The sequence below is a fragment of the Poecilia latipinna genome, unplaced genomic scaffold, assembly GCF_001443285.1.
Source record: "Poecilia latipinna isolate Pla-1442-1.1 unplaced genomic scaffold, P_latipinna-1.0 Scaffold1305, whole genome shotgun sequence".
NCBI classification, from domain to species: Eukaryota; Metazoa; Chordata; class Actinopteri; order Cyprinodontiformes; family Poeciliidae; genus Poecilia; species Poecilia latipinna.
The window spans coordinates 98,008-109,608 of NW_015113921.1; the positions used below are offsets into that span (position 1 = coordinate 98,008).

The 11,601-nt window shown below is 38.1% G+C and overlaps 1 protein-coding gene across 2 annotated transcripts in view; it reads left to right on the top strand.

The window, feature by feature from the left end:
• gpatch4 (G patch domain containing 4) overlaps positions 1-3,054 on the top strand; it is an 8,009-nt gene extending 4,955 nt beyond the window's left edge. For both annotated transcript variants that reach the window (XM_015055249.1, XM_015055250.1), the window contains exons 5-8: positions 155-274; positions 353-465; positions 960-1,010; positions 1,246-3,054. In XM_015055249.1, coding sequence (XP_014910735.1) covers positions 155-274; positions 353-465; positions 960-1,010; positions 1,246-1,879 — 918 coding nt within the window. In that variant the 3' untranslated portion in view covers positions 1,880-3,054. The remainder of the gene's footprint in view (positions 1-154; positions 275-352; positions 466-959; positions 1,011-1,245) is intronic.
• The last annotated feature ends 8,547 nt before the right edge of the window (positions 3,055-11,601 follow it).

An 11,601-nucleotide genomic window follows, 5' to 3' on the forward strand; every position in this document is an offset into this window, starting at 1 on the left:
ATTCTGAGATAAATCTCAAAATTTCTGACTTTTTTGGGAGAAATATATATATATATATATATATATATATATATATATATATACACATTTGAACTTGATATGTTGTCATATTTTGCTTCCAACTCGAGTCTGAAAACTTTTCTGTTTCCGTCAGAATGGAATCAAATTGAAAAAGACGTCTGAGGAAGGTGAGGAAGAGGAGGGAGCGATCTCCAACAAAAAGCCTCGGAAATCCCTGCAGAACAAATCCAAACTGTACGGTCGCTTTGTGAAGGTAAAGGTTCTGTCTTTGGGGCGGAGCTCCGGGGTCGTAGGTCAACGTTAGAGGGTTAAACGTCTTGGTCTGTTCCAGTCGGCCACGCTGCTGTCCGGTCAGGAGGAGCCGGAGCCGAAGGCCCCCAGTTCAGACAGCAGCAGCTCAGATGAGGAAGAGGAGCAGAAACTGGATCTGTCCAGCAGCACCAGGTAAAGTCTTTCATTACCACTGAATCCCAGTTCATCTCCAGTTCAGGTGGAAAATTAAAATGGAAATAAATTATTTTTTCCTTCAGAATTTGACACAGAACTCTGAACAGTAACAACATGAAAGACGTTTTCCCCATCATGCTGTTTTCATCTTTCCCTTCATCCAGACTGGTTTCCTGCTGCTGAAATCAGCAACATAATGAAAACATCAGAGTTCAGTCAGTTTAAGCAGAACAGAAACTCTTCAGGGGTGTTGTTTAAGTACAATCCAGACATCCAAAAACCAAAAACTAAGACAGGAAAAACTCAGGATGTTTGTGTCAAGTTTAAAGGGAAAACATGAATTGAATCTGTTCTGGAACTACGGCAGGCTGTAAAACCATAAAACCCAGAAATACCTTTTTATTTATGGGATGTCTGGGTTTTAACTGTTTTAATTAATTACTCCTGTTTCAGGTTTTCAGATTAAAATCTAATCTTTTTCTTTTCTTCAGACTTTCAGACGCTGATCTGATGAAGGTTTGTGGAGGACGAACGGCTCACAAGTAAGTTGAAAATTAAAACCAAATGGATCAAATCCTGAAGGATACAACAGCATTTTAGGGCCACAGTAGATAGAAGAAGTGAATTTCCATCAAAAATTTCTGAAAATTTAGAAACTGTTCAGCTTTTGAAGTTTCTTCTAGAAAATTTCAGAGATTAATTTCAAATCGCTGCTGTAAAAGATTGAAGCTCCATATTAACCAACGTTTCTTTATAAATCCTGTTGTTTTGCTTCAGAGGCGCGCGGCACGGTCTGACCATGAGCGCCAAGCTGGCCAGACTGGAGCAGCAGGAAGCAGAGTTCCTGACCAAATATGGAAAGAAGAACCAGACAGGAAGTTCTCCAGCAGTTTGTGACACAGCGACTCATCCGGAGGAGACGAGCCACAAGAAGAAGAAGAAGAAATGCACAGAGAGCTGTGGTGAACTAAACGGTGATGAAAGTCCTGAAACACGTTTTCAAGCAGAGAAGAAGAAAAAGAAGAGGAAAGATAAAATGGAGGGAAGAAGAGAGGCAGAAGAAGAAGAACTGATCTTTGGAGGAAACATTGAGGATCAGAAAGAAGATGGAGGAAATCCGTCTGCTGAGGAAACTGAGCCGCTTCCCTCTGACTGCAACAGGAAGAAAAAGAAGAAGAAGAAATCTGCTCAGCATGATGCTGACCCTGCAGAAACTGGGCGCAGTCCTGAAGAATCCAGCCAATTAGATCACAGATCCCAGCAGAAAACAGAGGTTATCATGGCAACAGAGATGCAGAGAAGGAAAAAAAGCAGAAAGGACAAATCAGTGATGGAGAAACCTGCCGACGACGAGGAGCTTCCTCCAAAGAAGAGGAAGAAGAGGAAGAAGAGCGATGGTGGATCAAACTGAGGCGCCGGTTCTGACCTGTAGACCTGGAACTACTGTCCGGTTCTGATACCTGAACCCGACCCAAGCTAACGGGAGAGAGCCTTCAGAACCAGAACCTTCAGAACCAGTTTAATGGTTTTTATCTCTGCTGGTAGAAAGTGAAGCTGCTTTTCTCTGCAGGTTTTTTTCTGTTTCCTGGATTTTTAACGAATCATCAGAATGAAATCTGGAGTTAAAATGAATGAAAAATGAATTTTACTGATGGAAACATCTAGAAAATGTTTAGATTTATGAAATAAATGTGAAACTTTCTGATGAAATTAATTTTATCCTCACTAAGCATCAATAATTTGCATGAACCTCATTTGTTTTAGCAACATTTCCACCAAAAATTAATAAGATTGATTATAAAATATGATCAACTGGATTCATAAAAACTAGTCTTTTTTGCTTATTCAGGTTTAGATGCAGTTTTTTTTATAACTGGAATGAGGGACTGGAATAAAACCCATTAATTAATAATCCACAATCGGCATCAGTGCTGGTTTAGTTTAAATGCCTTTTTGTGTCATGATTAAATATTGTATATAAATATTATAACACCTGTGCCAGGTGTTGATAACTTTCAGCGTACTGATTCCTGTGGGCCGGCCTAGTCAAAGTCCAGGGCTGTTTGTAGTCTCAGTCTGTCTCTGCTGGAGCCTGTTGGTGTGTGAGGGGAACCGACCCGACCCGATCCGACCTCAGTCAGAGTCAAACAGGTTCCAGTTTTCTGAGGCAGATCTGGACCCAGACAGGCTGAAACACGACATCAATAAATGAGTTTTATTATTTTATCTGCAGATAAAAATTATGAAGCTAAAACAAGCAAACAAATCATAAACTAGCTGATTACAATCATGTAGTGACAGAAATCAATCAGAGGCAAAAACATTTCAAACTAATGTAACCAGGTGAAAAATGGGTACATGTCAAATGTATTTTGTAAACCATGTTTTGCTTTTATTTCACCGACTGGTTGTAATTCTTGTTTTTGTCAGCATGTGGTGCTGTTGTTACAGAGAGGTCTAAAATTACCGGAAGTAGAAAAAACCTCGTTTATGTACTGTGGCACTAACTGGTAAAACGGAAGAGAAGGACATTTTTTGATCCGAGACCTGGTGGAGAAGAGACTCTATGGCCACATGAGAGAAGAATCCAAGTGTTCGGTAATTAATGTTGGAACTGAATTATCTTCCGTGGACAAAGCTACAGAGATGATGCTAATGTCATGTTTTTCTGTTTGTCCTCTTCTAGAGGTGCCACTGCCGTTTGTTCAGCCGTGTAAGCCATTATATGCTGTTCGATTTCAGCTTTTATGTGAAGCTGCGTTCTACTCTGTTGAGTGCTAACCGCATTGTAAGCCCGCCATTTCACTGAAGCTAAAGCTTTCTACCGTTCGAAATACGGGCCATTTATTTCTCCATATATTGAATCTCATTCTTTTATTTTTCTTACACTCACGTTTTTTTTGAGAATAAAGAACCCCTTCTATGTGAAGCTCCGTGTGCTTTATGAACCCCGGCTTTACACTAAAATACAATAAATAATGAAAAACTTTATTAAATTCTGTTATTTCAGAAAATATTAAGATAAAAGACTTCATTATAGAAAAGCTTGGTTTAATTATCAAAAGTATTTTTCAGTTACAAGCAAATTATTTATCTTAAGTCAAAGTTTGGTTACAATCCTGTCCATTTTTGTCGTGGAGATCAATAATAACTATTTATAATAAGGCAAATATTGAAACTTACAGCCTTACATGAAAACAATAAATGTTTCTGTCATCAGGATTATTACAAAACAAACTATAAAAATCTATTATAATTTGCATCACTTTAACTAAATGGGACAATAAAACAAATCAAACTGAATCAAAGTAAAGAACAATCATTGTTTAAGGATTTATGGAAACAGACTTTAATAGCTCTAAATAAACTTGATGTATTATTACTAAGAATGTCATTAATGAACAGTTTAAATATCAAGTATCAGCAAAGCAAATCCAGCAAAAATATCACACTGTAATTAACATTTACTCTATGAAAAAAAGTAGATCCAAATATACTGAGTTAAATTATTTTAGTTCTTGGATTGTTTTCCAAAAAAAACCCAACAGTATAGATGTGTAAAAACACAATTATACTGACTGAATAGTGAAATGATCAGAAAATAAAAATTAAATATATTCACGTTAAAGTTGACAGAAAATTCTGGTTATTTATATAAAATTTGTTGATCTGGAAAAGTTGCAGCAGAAAAAGGAGGAAATAGAAACAGATTTAATTAAGAGACACTTTGAAGGCTTTCTGTTCACAGAGGGGGGAGCGTGCGTATGTATTTGATACTGAGTACCAGCTCGCTGTGAGATTCGCATATCGATACATGACTGCATAGTCATGATCAGAGATCGGGTAAGACGGGCGCCAGAACCTTAAAATGAGAAACACAAACATCAGGAAGTGTAAAATCAGATGTTTTTAATTTATTTTTCTTATTACTTTTTTTCTGTGTGTGAAATCTCTTACTTTAGTGTGTCGATACGACCATCAATCCAATACCAGTTATTCCCACTTCTATAGAGCCCCAACCAGTGGAAAGTCTTCATGTTGTCATAAATTAATTTCTGTTAATTACAACATTGAAAATTATCAAGTCAACAGAGTTTTATCCCATATTTAAAATCTGAATTTGTAACATAATTGGTGTCAGAGCTCACCAGTTCCTGCAGATTATTAATAATAATCAGATCAGCAGATTTATCCCAACAGTACCGACGACTTTCATCCCAGGTCCACCGAACATTACCGAAATAGTAGCATGAATCATTGAAGAAGGTCCAACTTGTCTGACACAGCAGACACTCTGGAGACAGAAAATAATTATACTAATTTAAAAATAATATTTAAAAAAAATGTCCCTTTGTAACATGGTTCTACTGTTACACTAAGATTTTATCAATATTTATTGATTCTTGTTTGTCAGTTATAATTATAAATGAGCTACATTTATTTGATCGTATGTTGTTTTTTTATGAAACGTTTACTTTGCTCTTTATTTGTTCTTAACCATGTAGGATGTTTAGAGAAATGACTCAGTTAGACACTCACCACTGCCATTGCAGTGTTCATTTATCAGAAAGGTGTTGAATTTCTGGATCAACTGGATTTTCTGATTCATGTTCTCAGTTTCGTTCTGTGATTTTTCATTTAGGTTTTCCACGTGTCTGCTGAGTTTCTCAGTTTCGTTCTGTGATTTTTCATTCTCAGTCTTCAGATTTTCAGTCTGTTTCCCCAGATCAGCCGTCTCTTCTGAGTGTTTTTTTATGGCTTCATCATGTTGGTTCATTTTCCAACCGGCTGTAAATGAGAGGAAACGGATTATAAAGGAAAAATCAATACAATACAAGATTTATTGTTGTAAAATATTTAAGTTAAAGAACAGTAACAGATTTCATAGGAAATTATTAGTTCATACAGATTACAAGACGGACATGTTGGTGGCATCAACTCTTTGGTTGCTTAGCAACAACCTGCTGGATAACGACCAGTTTGAAGTCCAAAAGTAAAATTTCACCCAAAGCTTTAATGTAATTCTGCTTTTAACAAGTTTATTTTTATTCAAATCTCCCTTCAATCAGACTACATTTATTTTTGATAATCTGAAAGTGTTAATGCTCTTGTAGATTTGTTGAATTTTGTTAACATGAAAATAGCTGCCAATGACAACACCACATGTACAGCCAAACCGGTTCTGCTCAACTGACCAAATTAAATACGGTGAACAATGCCCACTGGATCAGTAAGGCTGTGTTATCCAACTTATACAGCTTTCGATTTAGCAAAAGGGAACTAAACAAACTATTCTGAAGGAGTCAGCACATTTGGTTTTTCCTGATCTTCTGACATTCGTTATCTAACATGATTGAACTTATTGATATCTGACAGGTGTGTTATAAAAAATTTTGCATGACAAAAAAGCAAAGTTTGGACTAGTCGTTATTTAAATTGATTCAAACTCAAGTCACACATTTAATGACTTGTCTCGATAAATTCACAAATGATTTAGGAACTGACTTGGACCTTTGTAACTTGGATTGAACTGTTTGTCTTGAAAAGACATTAAACAGAAAGTGCGTTCCAGAGGAATGGAGGGTGCTTCATTTGCCAATATTTCCTCCTCCTTTAGCTTCAAAATGAACACTGCATCAATACCGTCACTGCACCTGACGCGCAAGAGCGCAACCACACCTCCAAAATGCTTCATATGCATATCATACAAAACCAGCACAAATCTGAACCACACAAATACAGGCCACACGTGGGTAATGAGCATTTTGTTGGTGTTGTGTTTTTTGTTGTTTTTTACGAATTAAACTAAATAATAAAGACAGGAAAGCAAAACCTACCCCGTGTGGTCCACGGGACGTGGGGGATGGAGACTCCCTTGTTGAGGTGGTGTGTCTGTACAGCTGCAGGCGCTACTGACTGCATCAGTCATGTTGTTTACCTACTTTTAATCTGCATGCTAAAATGACAGGAAAGGCTTTTACCGTAGTAAAGAATTCCTGTCTCTACTGTCATCCAATGCATCAACAAGGTGTGCGTAAAATTTGAAAAAGAAAGAAAAAAACTCCATGCAGCATTACCCAAACGCATACACCACTATGCAGCATCTCTCCACAATCATCCTTTGTCACTTTGACAAAGACTTTAAATGAACACAGAAGCAAAATGTCTTCTCAATTTTTATTAGCATGCATGGGTACAGTGACATGAGCGCAGCAGGGAGTTGTAGAATAGAATAGCATATATTTTATACGTAGTTGTCACATCCTTCATCCAGGTATCCCGTCGCCAATTTGATAGGCGAAAGCAGCTTTCTGCTTCATTGGTCGAATGTCAAAGAACAGCGATTGCTAGGCATTGCTGTATTCATGGATTTAAAAACAAAGGTGATAAAACAGTAAAGAGAAGTTTTCATTGCATCCCATGAAGGAGAGCAAACTTTTTGACTCTGATCACTTTATTAGTGGTAAAGGTATTTTCAAAGTTTCTAATAACTAATATGTGACGCTGTCAGTCGGTATTTTAAGGAACTGATTGCTGTAAAAATGCATTTTGGAGGGAAACCTGTAGACCTTTGACAGATCCATTTGCACAAAGCATGAAATGTAACTATAAAATGTAGTTTTGCAAATATACATTTCTTCTTGCTGTAAAACCTGTGTTTGAGCAAAAACAATCTATCTTAAAGCTGTGAGCAGCCTCATACAGCTCAGGGCCACGGCAACCGCTGGAGCTCCAGGACCACCATCCCATTGGCGTCATGATGCTCTCAACCCATTCACACGTTTGTCCACTAGGTGGCACATTTGGTGAATCTTTCAAATGGTCTTTAGTCAAGTTCAGTGAAAGTCCAGCAGCAAGTCTGTAAAGTTTGTCCAAAAACCGATCTTCCACAAAGAAGTTATGTTCACTACCTGTTTTATGGTGAGTAATTGGTGAGGACTTCCTTTATGCTTTTAAACATTACATGTGGTTATAAAGAGATAGTGGACATGGTTTCAATCTTGTATCACACGCAGGGAGAAGTTGGAGGAGTCACCCAATAATCTTCATTTTCTTCTCTGAGTGGGCGTGGCTTAAATGATGTAATCTAACTTCCACACCAGTGTGTGTAGCAGTGCACAAAATACACAAAACATCTGGTGGCGATCGGCGCACTGGAGTCTAGATAATCCTATTGGCGGTGCCTGTCAGGCTGCGAGGCCTCAGCCAACTATCCCCTCTCAATGGATGGTTGTAACTGAAACTGCAATTTCTTTGTCTTCCTGACAATGACAATAAAATTCTTCTGATTCTGATTTTTAGAGGTTAACAAAGGTCATTCATATCCAGTTTGGTGCAAATCAGATTATCTATGTGTGATTTAGATCCAGCCGTATTCTAAAGGCGAGGCCGAATTTGCTATTCGGCCATGCCCACATGGTTCAGCTACCAGCCGATGTTCAGAGAACAATTTAGCCTCAATTTAACATTTAAACATTAAACACTTAATGTTTAATGTTGTCATTAAACACATGTTCGAATCTTAACGAATTGTAGAGTAAAAGGAACAATATCTGTGTAAGTTATTGAAACTTGAGGTTTCATGGTCAGAGTTGAGGCCTGGCCACGCCCACATGCTTTGATACAGCCAAAAGCTTTTGATAACTTTTGACCTTCAGGTCCTCAAGACTGTGCTGAGTGACTCTGAAGTCTGTATGTCAAAAGCCATAAGAACATTTCACTCAGATACAACATGTGTAAGAGACAAAACAGTAGCTTTGATCCAAAATGGCTGACTTCCAGTGGGACAACAGCTCTGAGACGATTTATAGGTCCTGTCAAGACACACGTGTACCAAATTTCATAATTGGTCATAGCATAGCTTGGGGCAGATATTTTAAAAAGATTTATAGGGGACGGTGTGGAGCAATTATATCAGACCCACCAAATATTGGATTGGATTCCTGTTGGGGGTTGGACTAGACTCGATCACAGTGAGTTTGGTGCAGCTTGGCGGAAATATGTGGAATTTAGAGCCAAACGTATGATAACTGTGTGACTTGTGACTTCACCCCGCCACAACGGCCTCTAATGAAAACTGTTTGTGCTTTGAACCAAATGAGACCAACTTCCAAAAAGTTATTTAAAGTGGTTTTCACTGCAAAGGCCTAATTACATTAGGAGTCGCTGCTGCACTTCTGCACATGGGATCATTGGGTGCTGGAGGCCAAAATGGTGCATCAGAGAGAGCAGATGCTCTGAATCTAAAGCCTTCTGATTGACTAAAACTCACCTGATGAAAGTTCAGTGAAAGGAAAAAAGACTGACTAACCCCAGCAGATGATCCCGATGCTGGCCAGAAGTAGGACAGAAAGTATCCCCACGGAAACCAGCAGAAGGCGGAAAGAAGAACATCGTCTGTTACGGCCTGTTACAGAATAAACACAGATGTCTTCAATAGAAGTTCAATGGATATTTATTTAAATTAAACAACAAATGATTTAGTTTTAAAGAAAAATCTTATATTTTTGTAAAGAGTGTGATATTTACCATCAGGAAAATAGAGTTACAGAAAATTGTTATGAACCAAAACAATCTTATACATGTGCTCTTCATTAATCTAAGGTTGTTTTAATAAATGGCTGCAGATCCATCATGTTTCATCTGATGTTTCTGAATATAACCCGGTTATTAAAGATCCCAGATCTTTGGGTTCTGGTTTAAACCTAGCAATCCATTCTGGGCACAATGCTGCAACGAAGCTGCAAGTCATTTTTCTGATCTTATTTGTGTGAAACAAACAGGATCTTTGCAATAAAATGTTCTCAGACAGGTAGCACTTTCCTCTTTTAAACTTATTTAAAGGAAATATCCATCAACAGGATAAGGAGAGTGGTGAAATACTCAGGTTGGGCCATCAGGGAACTATGTGATATATGATAAGAACAATAATATCTCTAATTTTAAGAACATAAGTTCTGAACATAAAGCTATAAAATCATTATATGCTTTAGTATTAAGTGATAAATTAGTATTTATTTCCTGCTTCTCAATCTGAACCAGATGTATATTTAGGTTTTCTGTCAAATTAAGCTAATAATAAAACAATGACAATAAATCTTTCCCCTTAAATCATTCTGATTGTTTCAGAATGATTTCTGTGATTAGGGAAAATCCCAGGAGGAAGTATTTACCAGGAGTTTCCTACCTCTTTCCAGCTCCTCTGCGTTTTCATATATCGCCTCAGTGCTTCTGCTGGCGTCCATCGCTGATGTCTGGGAAACACTGAGCAAATCAGAACCCGATGGTGAAGATTTAAGAAGAACGGATCAGTAGAGATCAACTCGTCTTCATCAGATGGGGATGAAGAGTAAATTCACTGGAGGTTTGTTTTCTGACTGAACTCATTGTGAGAAGCAGGAACTTAAAAAAGATTGGTTTGAATTTATTTAAAATGTCACTCAGGATTTGCATGAGTGCACATAAAATCAGTTGGAAATTTATATGTTCAGTCATCTGAACACTAGTTACATATTTGTCTTCTTTAAAACTGTTTTTAAACTTTGTTTTGTCTTTGTTTAAAAAGTGAGGACACAGCAAATCATTAAAGCTAAATTAATGTTTAGTTGAACTAATAAAGCACTCATTTCCTCCTGCGTGACTTAAGTTTTATAAGGATTTACATACTGTTTTGTTTTAATTTTAATGATCCAAAATAACTGTCACCAGTGGAAACAACATAGTCATTCAACTAACAGAGATATTAACTGTGTTCCCATTAACCATATAGTTGTGCAAATTGAAATTCTGAAAATAAATTTGCTTTATGGAAACAGACTAATTTTGAAAAAACTCAATATTTTGATAAAAGGTTTTTGGGCGAGGATGATGTGATTTCAATCTGTAGAGACTCACACAGTGAGAGAAACAGCAGTTAGACAATTTTATTGGACCGAGAATTTGGCGCTCGGACACCGGCGGAAGACGTGCGTGCTGAGAATCGCAGCAAGCTTGAATGATCGGCTCGAACGAAGCTCCGGGAGGTCTTCCCCCCAAAAGAGGGTGCCGGGCCGAGGCCATGCCGTGACCTGCAGACTTGTTTGAACCTTGTTAGGCGCACGGCAGCCAGCCTGCAAGCTCATGTCGAACTTTGTTAGGCGAGGCAAAGAAGCCGAGACCTGCAGGCTGATCGAACCTCATAGGCGCGACGGCAGCCACTAGGTGGCACATTTGGTGAATCTTCCAAATGGTCTTTAGTCAAGTTCAGTGAAAGTCCAGCAGCAAGTCTGTAAAGTTTGTCCAAAAACCGATCTTCCACAAAGAAGTTATGTTCACTTCCTGTTTTATGGTGAGTAATTGGTGAGGACTTCCTTTATGCTTTTAAACATTACATGTGGTTATAAAGAGATAGTGGACATGGTTTCAATCTTGTATCACACGCAGGGAGAAGTTGGAGGAGTCACCCAATAATCTTCATTTTCTTCTCTGAGTGGGCGTGGCTTAAATGATGTCATCTAACTTCCACATCAGTGTGTGTAGCAGTGCACAAAATACACAAAAAAATCTGGTTGAGATCACATGACGTATCAGGGAGATATAACTGTTACAATAACCTAGGGGGCGCACTGGAGTCACATCCCAAGATAATCCTATTGGCACCTTTAGAGGTTAACAAAGGTCATTCATATCCAGTTTGGTGCAAATCAGATTATCTATGTGTGATTTAGATCCAGCCGTATTCTAAAGGCGAGGGATTGAAATTCACTATTCGGCCACGCCCACATGGTTCAGCCACCAGCCGATGTTCAGAGAACAACTTAGCCTCATTTTAATGTTTAAACATTAAACACCTAATGTTCAATGTTGTCATTAAACACATGTTAGAATCTTCATGAATTGTAGAGTAAAAGGAAGAGAAACAGCAGGAAAACAGGTGACTTCTTGTTTGAAAGAGAAAGTCACATTATCACATGATCACATTAACATTGATCATGTCTGTGTGATCAGTGCTGGTCAGTTGTGACTGACATAAGGTTTCAGGCAGCTGGGAGTTTATCTGTGGAAGTTATTGAAACTTGATGTTTCATGGTCAGAGTTGAGGCCTGGCCACGCCCACATGCTTTGATGCAGCCAAAAGCTTTTGATAACTTTTGA